At 39.6% G+C, this 14,949-nt stretch overlaps 1 protein-coding gene across 1 annotated transcript; it reads right to left on the reverse strand.

Moving 5' to 3' along the window:
- Positions 1 to 5,434: 5,434 nt before the first annotated feature.
- LOC150041475 (actin-related protein T1-like) lies at positions 5,435 to 6,812 on the reverse strand. Its single transcript, XM_090325844.1, has one exon. The coding sequence runs from the start codon at positions 6,618 to 6,620 to the stop codon at positions 5,487 to 5,489; it is 1,134 nt and encodes a 377-aa protein (XP_090181970.1). The 5' UTR covers positions 6,621 to 6,812; the 3' UTR covers positions 5,435 to 5,486.
- Between the last annotated feature and the right edge of the window lie 8,137 nt (positions 6,813 to 14,949).

Raw genomic sequence — 14,949 nt, forward strand, 5'->3', positions numbered from 1 at the left:
GGGCAGGAAAGTCCTTGAGACTCATCTTCAATTTGCACCAAAGAAAGGGAAGTGGACTGTTAAGCCTTGACCAAAAACAGCTCAGGGACAGTGCTCAGGCCCTGAGTTCGAAGCCCTGCAACTGAAAAAAAAATTTTAAAGCCATACATATTCATGGCAGATTCATGACAGAGATATAACATGCAATTGTGAGAGCTAGGAAAACAGTCTCTGTGTCACTTACAATTGTTTTTGCACAAAGAAAGATAAATAGTTCATTCAGATGTTAGATAAAGTAAATATTCTGTTTTATCATTATGCCATATAAACATGTACTAAAATACTGCTTTCATCATGGGCATACAATTATGTGTTAATTAAATCTTTTTAAATTAAGACAAGAAGTGTATGAATGTTAATATAGTGTTGTATGATAATATATATAATATAATAGTGTATATAGCCATTTCATTGATAGGGAAAATGAGGCATAAAGGGGAAAAAAGTTTTTCATGTCACCAAGCTCAGTAGAATTTGGTTCATTCATTCAACCAATATTGACTACTGGCTATGCCAGGAAGACTCTTGGTGAGTTGTTAGGGATGTCGTGGCTATGAAAGCATATACCCTTTGCCTTCCCAAAGCTTTCAGTATAGTGTGAGAAAACACAGCTATAATCAGTGAATCACAGAGGAGGAAAGGAGAGAGTTAACAAGAAACAAACAGCAAGACAAACAGCTGAAATGCCACAACAGCTGAGGTTAGACAGTGTCTTGGCTCTTAACCCAGGCAGCAGTTTCATGACCTACATGATATTTCTAATTCCAGGGAGAAGGAAAGAAGGCAACACCCATGGCCTTGACCCTGATCTCAACATTCCTTTGTACTTGGCTGGTTTTATTTTCATGTTCCTCAGGAAGACTGAAGGTCCAGCAAGAAGAACACTTCAGTAAGTTCATGAACAACTGTCAGATTAAATCTAGAAATTTGAACAAATACAAGAAAAACCAAGTATGAGGAAAAACTCCGGAGTTTTATTCTACTTTGCCAAGGGCAAGCAGGAGGAAGAATGCTTCCCGAGATTAGTTGAGAGCTTCCTGAGGAAATTGAGGTTTACAAGGAGACGTGCAGTTTGTAACAGTCACAAGAAATAGAAACAATGTCCTAGTTTGGTTTACTACTTTACTTTAACATGTGATCATATCTATCTTTTTCGCTTGTTGTTGTTGGTCATGGGGCTTTGGATTCTGGGCCTGGGCACTGTCCCTGAGCTCATCAGCCCAAGGTTACCGCCCTACCCCTAGAGCCACAGCACTACTTCTGGTTTTCTAGTGGTTAATTGGAGATAAGAGTCTCACAGTCTTTAGTGCCCTGGCTGGCTTTGAAATATAATTCTTAGATCTCAGCCTCCTGAGTAGCTTCGATTATAGGCATAAACCACCATGGCTGGCTGTCATCATATCTATCTTATCACCACTTGCGTTAGAATCTAATAAAAACTTCAGGGTGGTATGTTTTGGGAAAGAACGAATATGACATATTTATATATAAATGTTACATATTACATAATTAAAATTATACTTCATATAAGTATATGTAACATATGTATTATATATTTATGCATACCACATTTTATATATTATATAATTTATATATACATATATATTATGTATCTCTTGAAGTAAAACAAATATGGGTACTAGCCCCTCGTTTTAGCTATGATTAGGATATTTTTTTTCCCTTTTCCAGTGTGTTCCATCTCACAAGTGTTGTATGAATAGCAGGAATGTATACTCATATGAAGGGGTCGGTACTGGTTCCTTGAGAAGAGAGAACACTGAAAGCTTGTCCTGTGAGCACAGGAATTATATTTCCTCAGCTGTTGTCACTGTTGCCACAACACAGCAGTGCTAGGAGTCCAGCAGGCCAGTCTCACTCTGATGCCACCGAATGAGGCTTACACAGGCAGAGCAGAATCCTCTTGAAGTGTCGGGAGCAGCCTCAGAAGGAATGGCAAGGCCACACCACCCACAAGCTGTAGCATCAAAGCTTGCCAAATTGCCATCTGAATCCACAGAGAGAAACCAGAACGCTCGCAGAGATGCCGCGGACACGTTGAAAGAACGTATTAGTGCAAATGGATGTTATGTCCCTCTTGTGAAAGCCAAGAATGTGGTGCTTTTCTCATGTTCTTGTATAGTTCCAGTGAAGGATTTAATAGATAAAGCAGAGCTTCCTAAACCATGGGCTTTGTCCTTGGAGCATTGCCAATGGATTATAAGTAGAGCAAGATGTACTGATCCTTTTACACTTTGGGACGCACAGAGTTTGAGGGATCCAGGGTCTACATACCAGTTGCTAACAGCTGCTCCCATGCCAGTTGAGCTTTATTTAGAGGATAGATCGTGTGGAACGCAGTCTGAAATTTTGCCTTCTATTCTCTGTAGTCAGCCATCCTGAAGCCATTCCTGGCTCCCACTAACTATTCTAATATTTCATGCTGAGTATACACTCTAAAGTGGTCAACATCAGAATACCTCTTTCAGGGTAGAGCAGGGAGTGAGGAGAGAAAGTGGCTGCACTTCTGGGTATCCACCTCAGATCCATATGTTGAACTCCTGTGCTTGATGTGAAAGCTCATATGGATTTGGAATTGATTTGTATCATTATATTTCTTCATAGTACCAATCAAGGAAAGAAAATGAGGGCCTACTAGAGTATTATTTATTCATTTTTAGCATGTGTAGTGGTGATGCTGGAACTCAATCCAGGTCTTTCAGTATGCTTATGTAAATACTACATCACAGAGACACTCCTTAGCCAGAGTGTTTAAGCATAATTCCATGTCAGGGAGGGAGTTTAGTGATAGAGTATTGGCCCAACATGTGCAAGGCCAGAGTTCTATCTCTAGCACTACAAAAATCAATAAATAACATGCAAACATACAAATAAAATGCATACTGTGGTAAATTTTGATATGATTATTAAATATTTAAGAATAATTTTCATTATGTACTTGTGACAACCAAAATTTTCACCAGTGGTAACAGGAAGAATTCAGTCATTTTTACAGCCTTGCTAGGGAATTGTATGCATTCATTTCAAACACAACACCTGATATAAAAGGCTATATTAGCTAGGCACCAGTGGTTCACGCCTATAATCCTGGCTACTCACAAGACTGAGATCTTAGGATTATGGTTCAAAGTCAGCAAAGGCTCCCAAAAGCCAGAAGTGGAGCTGTGGTCCAAGTGATAGAGCCCTAGCTTTGGGGAAAAAAAAGCTAAGGGAGAGTGGCCGATGGCTCACGCCTGTAATGCTAGCTAGTCAGGAGGCCGAGATCTGAGTGGTCAAAGCCATCCCAGTCACTAAAGACAGTGAGAGTCTTATCTCCAATTAATTGCTAGAGAAGTGGAAGTGGTACTGTTGGCTCAAGGGGTAGGGTGGTAGCCTAGAGCTGAAGAGATCAAGGACAGTGCTCAGGCCCAGAATTCAAGCCACATAACACTCCCCCTACAAATAAAAAAGCTAAGTGAGAATTGTGGCCAAGTGGTAGGGTGCTTGCCTAACATTCATGAATTCTTGGGTTTGATTCCTCAGTACCACATATACAGAAAAAGCTAGAAGTGGTGTTGTGACTCAAGTACTCAAGTAGTAGAGTGCTAGCCCTGAGAAATCCCAAGGACAGTGCCTAGATCCTGAGTTCAAGCTCCAAGATCTGTGTGTATGTACACACACACACACACACACACACAAAAACATCAACACACATATTAATATTGAAGGAATCAGGAAGCTAGTGATGTTGTTTAGACATAGATCACCTAAGAGGCCCTGAGTTCAAACCCCGGTATCACTGAAACTTACATTGAAGGAATTTTTTCCTGACTAGTTGGAAAGCATCCTATTTTTACAGTCATCAGACATTTCCTAGATGTTGAGGACTCTGTGTGTAGTAATCTTCAGGCATGGGGAATTGCTTTGTCCAGCCTGTATAATGTGACCGACCGCTAACCACGTCCTTCACTGCTATTATGGCTTTGAATTTTCAGCTTGCCATCATCTAAGCCCCTCCCTCTCAATAGCCATTTCTCAAGGCTATTTCATGAATGGTACTTGTTTTCCAAACCCCAAAGATGTGGCTCGGGTTTCTAGGTCTGCCTGGCTTCAGGCTGCTTGCAAGGATGGATCATTCCAGTCACTCCTGCAATCAGCAATAAGCAGAGAAGCCTGCCCATTTTCTAAAATGTCCTTTAGGCCAACCACTGATGTTCTTTTGTTGTCTCTCTTATTTTTAGTGGGAGCCTTCAGCTTGCCTGAGTCATGATATTTTAATTGTCCAATTTGTGTTTATATAATCAATATTTTTATGATTGTTAACCTTGAGTAATTTTCTCCAAATGATTAGTCTTATGATAATATACACCAATCAAGCTGGGCAAAGAGAAATGTATAAGTGTCCATGTGTTTTGGCTTAAAAATATGATAGAACAAAGATTCCTTCACATTTTCCTTTTTTCTCAAGAATGTGGGAAAGTAAAAATAAATTAAGGAGTATTTCTTTATTCATAAGTCACTTAGTAATTACTTATTGAAAATCATTAACGCTTTCTACTATTTTACTTCTGTCAGGAACATGCTATGGGTATTCTTGAAGTAAACAAATGGAAAAAATACAATAAGCTATTTGAATTGTTGATTATAAATCTTTCCATTTTGGAGTACAATCTTTGATCTTAGAGCCTTAACAAATGAAAATTCTTGTGCTCAACATTCTTTTGCATCTATTAAAGTGACTCATTTCATATAAAGAGCTTTATTGTATGAAGACAAACATAATGAAGTGGTTTCTGAATCCTAAGAAGAGGATAGCATTCCTTCTTCTACTTTATTCCATGCCCTCTGCCGCACATTTCTCTGTGATTCTATCACTTGTTAATATATCTATCAGAGCCAATCAGGACAATAATTTAAAATAAAGTTTCTAAGGACTTGAACTTCAAGTTTCTAGGCCTGAATTTCAGGCATCTGATACTACAAACCTAGTAGATATGTCAATATGCAACCCCAAATTTCCTGAGGAGAAAGCAAACTTCAGATGTCCATGGCACAGGAAGGGTGGAATAGAATCTCTTAAAGATTCATGACATAGGGGCCAGGAGTTTGGCCTGTGGTAGAGTGCTTTCCTAGCATGCACTAAGACCTGGGTTCGATTCCTCAGTACCACAATACATAGAGGAAAGCCAGAAGTGGTGCTGAGGCTCGAGCAGAAGAGCTCTAGCTCTGAGAAAGTCCAAGGACAGTGCACAGGCCCTGAGCTCAAGCCCAGGACTGGCAAAAAAAGATTTATGACATAGATCAGCTATTAGTCTAGAACTACAAAGGAGGAGCTAAAGGTGGAAGCATGAAAATACGTTTATTAAAGGAGCAACCTTCATTTTCTCCCATGCTTCCTCTCTTCTGGCATCTTGAGTCCCCCTCCGTCCCCCAGGTTCAATACTTGTTTTTTAGAAGCATTTTTTCTGAACTACAGACTTTCCAAACTCCTTAAACTCCGCAGCAGTGACCCATCTCTGTTTGAATGTGCTCATACACGTTATGACAGATGCACCAATCCACGTGGAGAAACTTCGATCAGGCGAAGCGGTGATCCTGATGGTTTTTCGTGGGGAGGTCATGGATTTCAGTTCCTTCATGAGCCTTTCACCCAGGCCAGGGAATAGAGTGTTACCTCCTGACAGCACGATGTCACTAAAGAGGTTGTTCTGGATGTCCAAGTCACACTTCTCAATGCTGCTACACACCATTTTGGTGATTCCTGGTTCATGGATGCCTAGAAGTTCTGGTGTAAAAACAGCTTCGGGCAAGCGGCACAGATGTCTATCCAACTGAATGACATGTCCATCTGGTAATTTGTAGTATCTTCGAACTTCCTGCTGGCTGTTGTCTTCAGACTCCATGGCAACAAAACACATCTTCTCTTTCATCTCATCGATAAAGGCCTTGTTGAATATAGATGAAAATACATAGCGTTTCAGGAAAAGCAGCTGGATGAGACGTGTCGTTATATCCTTCCCGGCTACAGACAGCTTGGTGACAGCATGGGGCAGGGGGTGACCCTCATAGATGGGGACCGTGCAAGTAACCCCATCTCCACTCTCCACCACCATGCCCGTGACACTGGCAGAGGCATAAAGTGCCCCCACCGCGTGGTTGAATAGGCACATGGCAGGGACATTGTATTTCTCAAACATGATTTCAGTAGTTTTCTCTCGAATCGTCTTTGGGTTGAAGACATGCTCAGTTAGCAGTACCGGTTGTTCATTAGGTTTGACTTGGAGTTCTCTCTTGAAAAGATGATCCCAAAGCTTTTCCATGTCGTCCCATTTCTTCACCATTCCACGCTCAATGGGATAGTCTAGACATAAGCTGTTGTACCGCTTCTGGGCTTCTTCCCCTACGAAGTACATCTTCTGTTTGATTTTCAATAGCTTCTCCAAAGGTAAGTTTAATTTAGGGTAGCCCACAACAGAATCAATGACAGAGCGAGGAACAATATCTCCAGAAAGGCCTGCTTTGCACAGTCCGGAGCCATTATCAAATATTACAGCGGGCAAATCCAACACATGGGAATAAGACATGTATGCCCCGTGATCTGCACTTCCAAGTCCAATGCCTGGAAATCTGGGTAGTTCAGGTAGTTTCAGAGACACTAGGAGGTTAAAGTTCTCAGTCTGTCACCCAGGTGAAGCTAACAGGCACTCGATTTCGCCAGGTCACCGCTAGCCTTGGTAAAATGTCTCTTTTCTGCTGGCCTAGAGCCCACTGAACCAAGTGTCTGTACATAGAGATAGTTGCTAGGTATGTAACAATGTAACCATGGCAACAGTTGCGCTCAGTGATACTCAGAGAGGGTGGGGCTTGTGTGTCATCAGAACACACTCTGTAATGAGATGGAAAGCAGAGGAAGGCAGACTGTACCACTACAGCTTTGAGTAGCCTGAAAAACCTCAAATTGGCTGACTTTCACAGCAAATTGAATCTACTCTGTTACATTAAAAAATACTGGTTTTACACATAGAGTCAGTGAATATGTATACATATATACACACATATATGTAGATGTGTATGTATGTGTGTATACATAATCAATGTATATCCAATGTATGTATTCTCTCCCTCTGCCTCCTCTCTCTTTATAATATATGAAACATTTCTCTACTTTTGAAATAAAAAATAACCACAATACCACAACTGAGAAAGGAGTTATGAGGAACAGAAGTTAAACTATATCACTGAGATAAATAGAGCTCTAATTATTTCAACCTGATAACAGATATGTAAATACATAGGTGAGACAGGAGTGGTATGTAGTGACAACTTTTTTTACCTATCTACCATAACACTGATTAGTCTTAGAACCCAAACTGTAGCCTGCGACTTATCTCAGAGAACTGCTATATTTTTCTTGTTGAGTTGCTATGACAAGTAAAAAAAATACACTTCACTAAAATGAAATCCATTTAGAACAGTCCTTTTATTTGTCTTTAAACTTTTCTTCTTCTTCTTCTTCTTCTTCTTCTTCTTCTTCTTCTTCTTCTGCTTCTGCTTCTGCTTCTGCTTCTGCTTCTGCTTCTGCTTCTGCTTCTCCTTCTTCGTGCCAATTTTGTGTCTTGAACTCAAGGTTTTTTTCTCTCAAAGCTAGTGCTCTACCACTTGAACCATAGCTCCCCTTTTGGCTTTTTGATGGTTAATTAGAGATAGGATTCTCATTGACTTGCCTGCCATGTCTTTGAATCATGATCACCAGATCTCAGCCTCCTAAGTAGCTAGGATTCAGGTGTCAGCCAACAGTGTCTGGCCATTTTCTTGTTTTTCCTCATATAAACTTATAGGAAATTTTACAGGAAGAATAGGAAACATACTAGGGCTCTTTGGCACAGGGTAAAACTTAATAAATGCCCAGATGCACAACAAATTAAAGAAAGTTTGGACAAATGGGACTGCAATAAACTGCAGAGCTTATGTATGGCAAAGGATGTAGCTATCAAGTTAAATAGAAAGCCCAGAGAGTGGGAGATCTTCACTAGCCATATAACAGACAAGGGCCTCATTTCTAAAATATTCTTACAGCTCAAAAAATTGAATCTCTCAAAAACAAATCCTCAAAGAAACAATCATCCCATTAAAAGATGAGCTAAAGATTTGAAGAGAGACTTCTCTGAAGAGGACACAGAATGGCCAACAGACATATGAAGAAATGCTCCACATCTCTGGCCATAAAAGAAATGCAAATCACATCACCCCCTTTGTAAGGAAACGGAAAGACTTAGAAAAAATCATATTAAGTGAAGTAAGCCAGACTCAAAGGAACATAGGCTCAGTGGTTTCCCTCATTTGTCATAATCAGTAGAAACCTTGGGCTCTCCTAGCCGAGATTTACAATAGAGCAAAACCTAGATACATAAGGCCATATAGAATGACGCTAAATGAAAGGAATTCCAGGTATAGAAACAAAAGCCATATAATGAGTGATTGTTGTCCTAATGTACTATGATATCTCTCATCTCTTCTGCTGTCCCTTGGTTATCTCATATTGTTACAGTATTCACCTCATTATCTGATATATTGTATATATGCATATTTGGTTATTGAAGTCGGATAGGGAAGGGAGGAAAACAAGATGAGGGACAGTGGTGGGGGGAGGGAAATGGGGACCAAGACATGAGAAAGGGTATCAATGTTTGTGAAGTAATGCACCTTCCATCTGGTGAATATAATGTAACCCTTCTATTAATTACAATGAAAATATATATAAAAAAAGAAATGCAAACCAAAACAACTTTGAGATTTCACCTTGCTCCAGTTAAAATGGCCAATATCAAGAAACCTAATAACAGATGCTGGCAGGGATGTGGCCAGAAGGGAATGCTACAACATGTTGCTCCTCTCCGGGGCAGCAACACGGGAACGGGGAGGGACACACAGGGCCAGCCTGTAGTCCCCCGGGAGCCGAGCGAGATGGTAAGTGTCGAAGACCCAGCCCTCCCCCAATCACCGGGGAAGAAAAAACCACGCTGAGTCAGAAGCAGTGTTAACCATGAAAGCGCATCAGATCTCTCTGCTGATCTCTGCTGATCTCTCGTTCTCTCTGATGCTCTCCTCTTTATTGCGTCAGACAATTAGTTATATACTGTTAGGGTAGGAGAAGGTGGGCACTGGGAAGCTAGCCAATAGGAAGAGGGCCTCTGTGCTACCACTAAGGGTCTGGATGGGGCTTTCAGGTAGTGGGCAGGACAGGTGCAGGAAAGCGCGCGAGACTTGAGCTGCTGCGAGACCCGCGAAACTTCGGGGGGTTCAATCGAGTCACGTACACAGAGATGCCTTAAGAGAGGTATGCAAAAGACCGAATGCCTAGACAAAGCCCTTTAATTGCAGCTGAGCCAGAATCAGGCTTCAGGGATGGAGGCTAGGCCCCAACAACTACACTGTTGGTGGGAGTATAAACTGGTTTCACCACTCTGGAAAGCAGTATGATGGTTCATCAGAAGACTAAACAATAGAGCTCCCCTATGATCCAGCTATCCCATTCCTGGGCATTTACCCAAAAGTCCAGAAACAAAGATATATTAAAGCTACTAGCACAACATTGCAGAAATATTTACCATAGCTAAGATATGGAACAAATCCAGATGCCCCTCAGTAGATGAATGTATCAAGAAGATGTGGTATTTATACACAATGGAATTCTATGCTGCCATCAGAAAGAATGGCATTGCCCCATTGGTAAGGAAATGGAAAGACTCAGAAAAAATCATATTAAATAAAGTAAGCCAGACCCAAAGGAACATAGGCTCCATGGTTTCCCGCATTTGTATTTATTAGTACACGTCTATGATTCTCCTAGCATAGCATCACAGTAGCTCAAAATCTATGTGGATATGGCCATATATGATGAGGCTAAGTGAAATAAAACCCAGGCTATAGAAACAAGAGGTTTATCTTTGTGATTCCTGTTCTTAATGTACTATGTGAAGTTATTTCTTTTCGATTTTCCCCCCTTACGATTTATCTCATGTGGTTACTATATCTGATTTTGGTACCTGGTATACTGTATACACATTTGTTTATTTGAAATAGGGAAGGGAAGGGGAAAATCAAAATGATTGGGAGGGGTGGGAGGAGGAAAAATAGGAGAAAAACATGGAAAGTGGTATCAATGTTCATGAAGTAATGTACCCACTACCTGATGAATGTAACTGTAACATATATCACCCCAACAGTAAAATTCAATTTTGTTTATTTTTCATATTTTTAATTGTAATTAATAGAGTGGTTAAGTTATATTCACCAGATAGAAGGTACAATACTTCACATACATTGATATCCCTTCTCATGTTTTTGTCCCCATTTCCCTCCCTCCACTCCTTTCCCTCATCTTGTTTTCCCCCTTCCCTTTCCTATTTCAAATAAACAAATAAACATATATACAATATACCAGATAACAAGGTAAGATACTGTAACAATATGAGAATAACCAAGGGACAACAAAAGAGTTGAGAAATAACATAGTACATTCAGAACAATAATCACACTTTGTATAGCTCTTGTTTCCATATCCTTGTAGTCTTTTCATTTAGGCTCATCCTATATTGCCTTATGTGTGTAGGTTTTGAGCTATTGTAATCCTCTGCTAGGAGAGTCTAAGGTTTGTACTAATTATTACAAAGGAGGGAAACCATTGAGCCTATGTTCCTTTGAGTCTGGCTTACTTAACTTAATATGCAAAATCCAATTTTAAAAACGAATATTTTCCCTTATAAACTCTCACAGGACTCTTTAGTTTTTACCCCTGATTATACAATCCTTCTTAGCCCTTAAGAGCTAAGAAGATATTTTGTCTCTGTAAATGTTACCTTTTCTTCTTCATCTACATGAAGTGATATGCAGCCTTTTATTTCTATATCATTCACTCTACTAAATGCCTTCAATATCTAATTCTCGTTTTGTTATACTGCATTTTGTTTATTAATCAGTTAATAGATATTTAATATTTTCATATCTGGTTTACTATAAGATATGTTCCTAGAAGCAATCCACTATATGTTCTGTGTAGACTTATGCTTTCATTTCTCTTTATCAGGTACAGTTACTAGCATCCATAGGTAGAGGAACAGGAGTTACGCATTTTACAGCTCTGTGAAGTACTACTAAAGGACTTTTTTGTGCTTGTCAGTTTTGGAGCTTAACTTCTGGACCTGGGTACTGTTCCTGGGCTCCTTTTGTCAAGTCTAGCACTCTATGACTTTGAGCCATAGCACCACTTCTGGCTTTTTCTGTGATTAACTGAAGATAAAGAGTCTCATAGACTTTCCTGCCTGGGATGACTTCAAATCAGGCTCCTCAGATTTTAGCAGCCTGAGTAGCTAGGATACAGGTGTAAGCCACCAGGACCCAGCTCTACATAAACAAACAAACAAATAAACAAAAAACCCACAACAACAATAGCAACAAAAATGCAACACAAAAACCTTTTGATGCTAATTATGAACCTTTGTTAAAATCACTCCTTTAAATGTTTACTTTTTCTCTAAGTGAGCCTGAGGCAATTTGACTCTTTGATTAACAACTCTAAGACCCTGTCTGAAGGATTATCACTCAAGTAGCCAATTGAAATGCCCTCATGCCAGCACTAGCTATTTCAACACTCCATACATACCATCAGGAACCTACATACTGAAGTAGAGCTCTGTCTGCTGAAGATATTCTACCATCAAATAGCTTGCGCAGGATTTTTTGGCATTATAAACCTCAGTGAACACTAAATGATCGTGAATCTATTTCTATTCAGGTCAGTCAGTGGTGGAACACTTCCTCTAGTGGCCCAACAGAAGACTAGCACTTGCTGTAAAACACAGAACCTCATTTGCATAAGTAACTATTATGATTGGTGCAAACCTGGTCCCCCATTTGAATAAAGGGCTACTGCAGTCATTGTACACATCCCAGCCCCCTCCCCGCCCTTTCTAGTTACATAAGCAAGCTGTTCAAGTTATTTTCTTTTTTGAGCTTCTGGGAGCATCCCTCCTGTGCTGTCCCTATGCTATTGCAACATTAGTTCCCAGTAAACTCATTTTTCTTACTATTGCTAGGATAATATGGAAAATAAATTAAAGAGAAGATGCAATGGCAGTGAAAGAAGCAGGTAGAAAAGAACTGTAATGTTTAGCACCCCAACATGAATCTCAATGCCTGAATCTGTGTTTCCTCCACACCCGTCAGTGGTTTTGGTCCAAAATGTCAAACTTACTTGAGATTGTTACCCTAGTTGTCAGTGGCCTCAGGCCTGAACCTGAGTTGTCTGCTGTCCTAGCTGTTGAAGGTCCTCAGCTGTGGCTGCCCACTGTCATCCACTCTGTTACCTGCAAATACTCACCAGGGCATGGACTAACTGGATGAGCTTTTCCTCACATGCTCATGATTTCTGTATGGGTAGAGTAGGATCCAAACCCACTGTTTTATGATATATGTATGAGTGGTACTGCTATGTCATATGAAGACTCTATGTCAAATTAGTTTATCTACAATAGCTCTTCTTTCTAAATTGTTTGTGACCTAAACCATGGAATTCCTATATTTTATACACGGTTCTCAAAGCTGTTATCTGATTTTAGGCCTTTTTAATATGTCTAATGCTGGGTTTGTTTCATATTCTTATTGACTGATGTTGACAAGAATCTTTCCATGTGCTTATTGACTATTTGAATATATTCTCTGGTGAAGTGTCTGTGCAGATCCTTTGTTCATTTTAATTCAGATTGTCTATTAATTATTAAATTGCAAGTATCCTTTATATATTCTAGATAGGATCATTTAATGGATATACTACATATATTCCCCCATTGTTGAATTGGTTTTTTTAACTGTGTTAACAGTAAACTTAGAATCAAAAAAATTTTTTTAAAAATTTTATTTTATTGTTAGGGTGATGTATAGAGGGGTTACAGTTAAATTCGCAAGGTAGAGAGCACATTACTTCTTGAACATTGTTACTCCTTCCCATGTTTTTCTCCCACTTTCTCCCCACCCTCTCCCAATTTCATTTCCAACATAATTTTTTTTAGGTCATGGGGCTTGACCTCTGGGCCTGGGTGTCCTCCCTGAGCTCTTCACCTCAAGGCTACTGCCCTACGATTGAGCCAAGCCCCACTTCTCATTTTCTAGAGGTCAATTGGAGATAAGAGTCTCAGGTCATTTTGTGCCTGGGCTGGCTTTGAACCTTGATCCTCAGATCTCAGCCTCCTGAGTAGCTAGGATTACAGGTGTGAGCTACCATGCCCAGCTGGGTTTTATTTAACTGTATTATTTCATCTTTTCTTTTTTGGTACAGGGTCGGGATTGAACCCACTACTCTGCAATTCTAGGCAAGCACTTTGCCACTGAGCTATATCTCAGCACTGTAAGAGCTTTTAGCTTTGTTACAGTTTGATTATTTTACCTTTCATTCTGCAATGAACCACTTTTACCTTTGAAAGTTGACTTCTACTCTGATAAACTATGCTCTATTCTAGAAAATAACTTTATATTAGTCCAATTTGCTATTTTGTCATTCATTCTGACATATATGCATTATGGGAGTTTTTTTGCCCAAGTGCTTAATAGTAAGATCTTCTTTTTTTCTCAACAAGAGGAAATTAGGAGTTAATTCTGTATGTTTTCCTTTTAATTCCCAGGGAAGAAAAATCCTAATGTTGCACAGAATAAATAAATACCAAGCAACAATCACTAAATGAAGTTTAACAGAACTAAGGGAAAAACCTCAGCATTCCAGTTTTAATTTTTTTGTTGCAGTGGCTTTAGAAATCATGATTAACCTGGGCACAGTGGTCATGCTTGTAATCCTAGCTACTCAGGAGGCTGAGATCTGAGGATCATTGTTCAAAGCCAGCCAGGCACCAAAGTCCATGAGATTCTTATCTCTAAATAACCACCATAAAACTGTAAGTGGCCCTGTGGCTCAAGGGGTAGGGTGGTAGCCTTGAGCAGAAGAGCTTAGGGACAGCACCCAGTCCTAGAGTTCAATCCCCATGCCCCCCCCCGAAAGAAACCATGATTAAGCTTTGTATTACATTAGAGAAATCTGTTATTCTCTACTCAGGAACTTGGTGTTGCATCTCTGTCACAAACCATTGCCAGTTATTTGGAGCATCTACACTTGAGATTTAGTAATACCATGGTGAGAGGCAGATAGTCAATGGGTATGTTAGGTGTTCAAAGATGAAGGTGGAATTTGAGGAGATGGATAGTTTGAAGGAGTTAAGTATTGGTTTTTTCACTATTGTAGCATCTTGAAATAGTACACGCTGAATGTTGCAGGAATTTTGGATGCTGTTCCATTTAAAATAATTTTAGAAACTTTGGAAGCTGAGAAATTGGTTCAAACATGACCTTTTTCATCAGAGCATCTAGGCTCTCCTTTCAGATTCCAGACATAGAATAGAGGTTCTTTACATAGAGGTTCTTTGAGCTTCAACTTAAAAGCACCATTTTCTTTAGCAGAATGATATGAATTAATTTTTCACATATTTCTTGATGCTGATCAGCCAGATGCTTCTTTTTGTTGTTGTTATTATTATTATTAAGTAGTTGTACAAAGGGGTTGCAATTCCTTAAGTCATGTTTTGAGCACAGTGCTTCTTGGTCAATGCCACTCCTTTCTTTGTTCCTCTCCCTGCATTTTCCTCCTCCTGTCTCCACTCTCAAGTTATATAGTTCATTTTTCGAACTATCCATTGAATACAATGACAACATCTATTCACCTTTCCTCCCAGATGCCTCTTTTAAGTTGAATTTTGTTTCAATTGTGAAAGAACATGATTCTCCTATTTTCTACCAAGTGTTCTTTTCATTCAATCTTGAAAGAGATTGTCTTTCCAATTTCTAATGTATGAAAGTCTCATTTAAATTAGA

This window comes from Megascapheus bottae, chromosome X (genome assembly GCF_031878675.1).
Source record: "Megascapheus bottae isolate mThoBot1 chromosome X, mThoBot2.hap1, whole genome shotgun sequence".
NCBI lineage: Eukaryota > Metazoa > Chordata > Mammalia > Rodentia > Geomyidae > Megascapheus > Megascapheus bottae.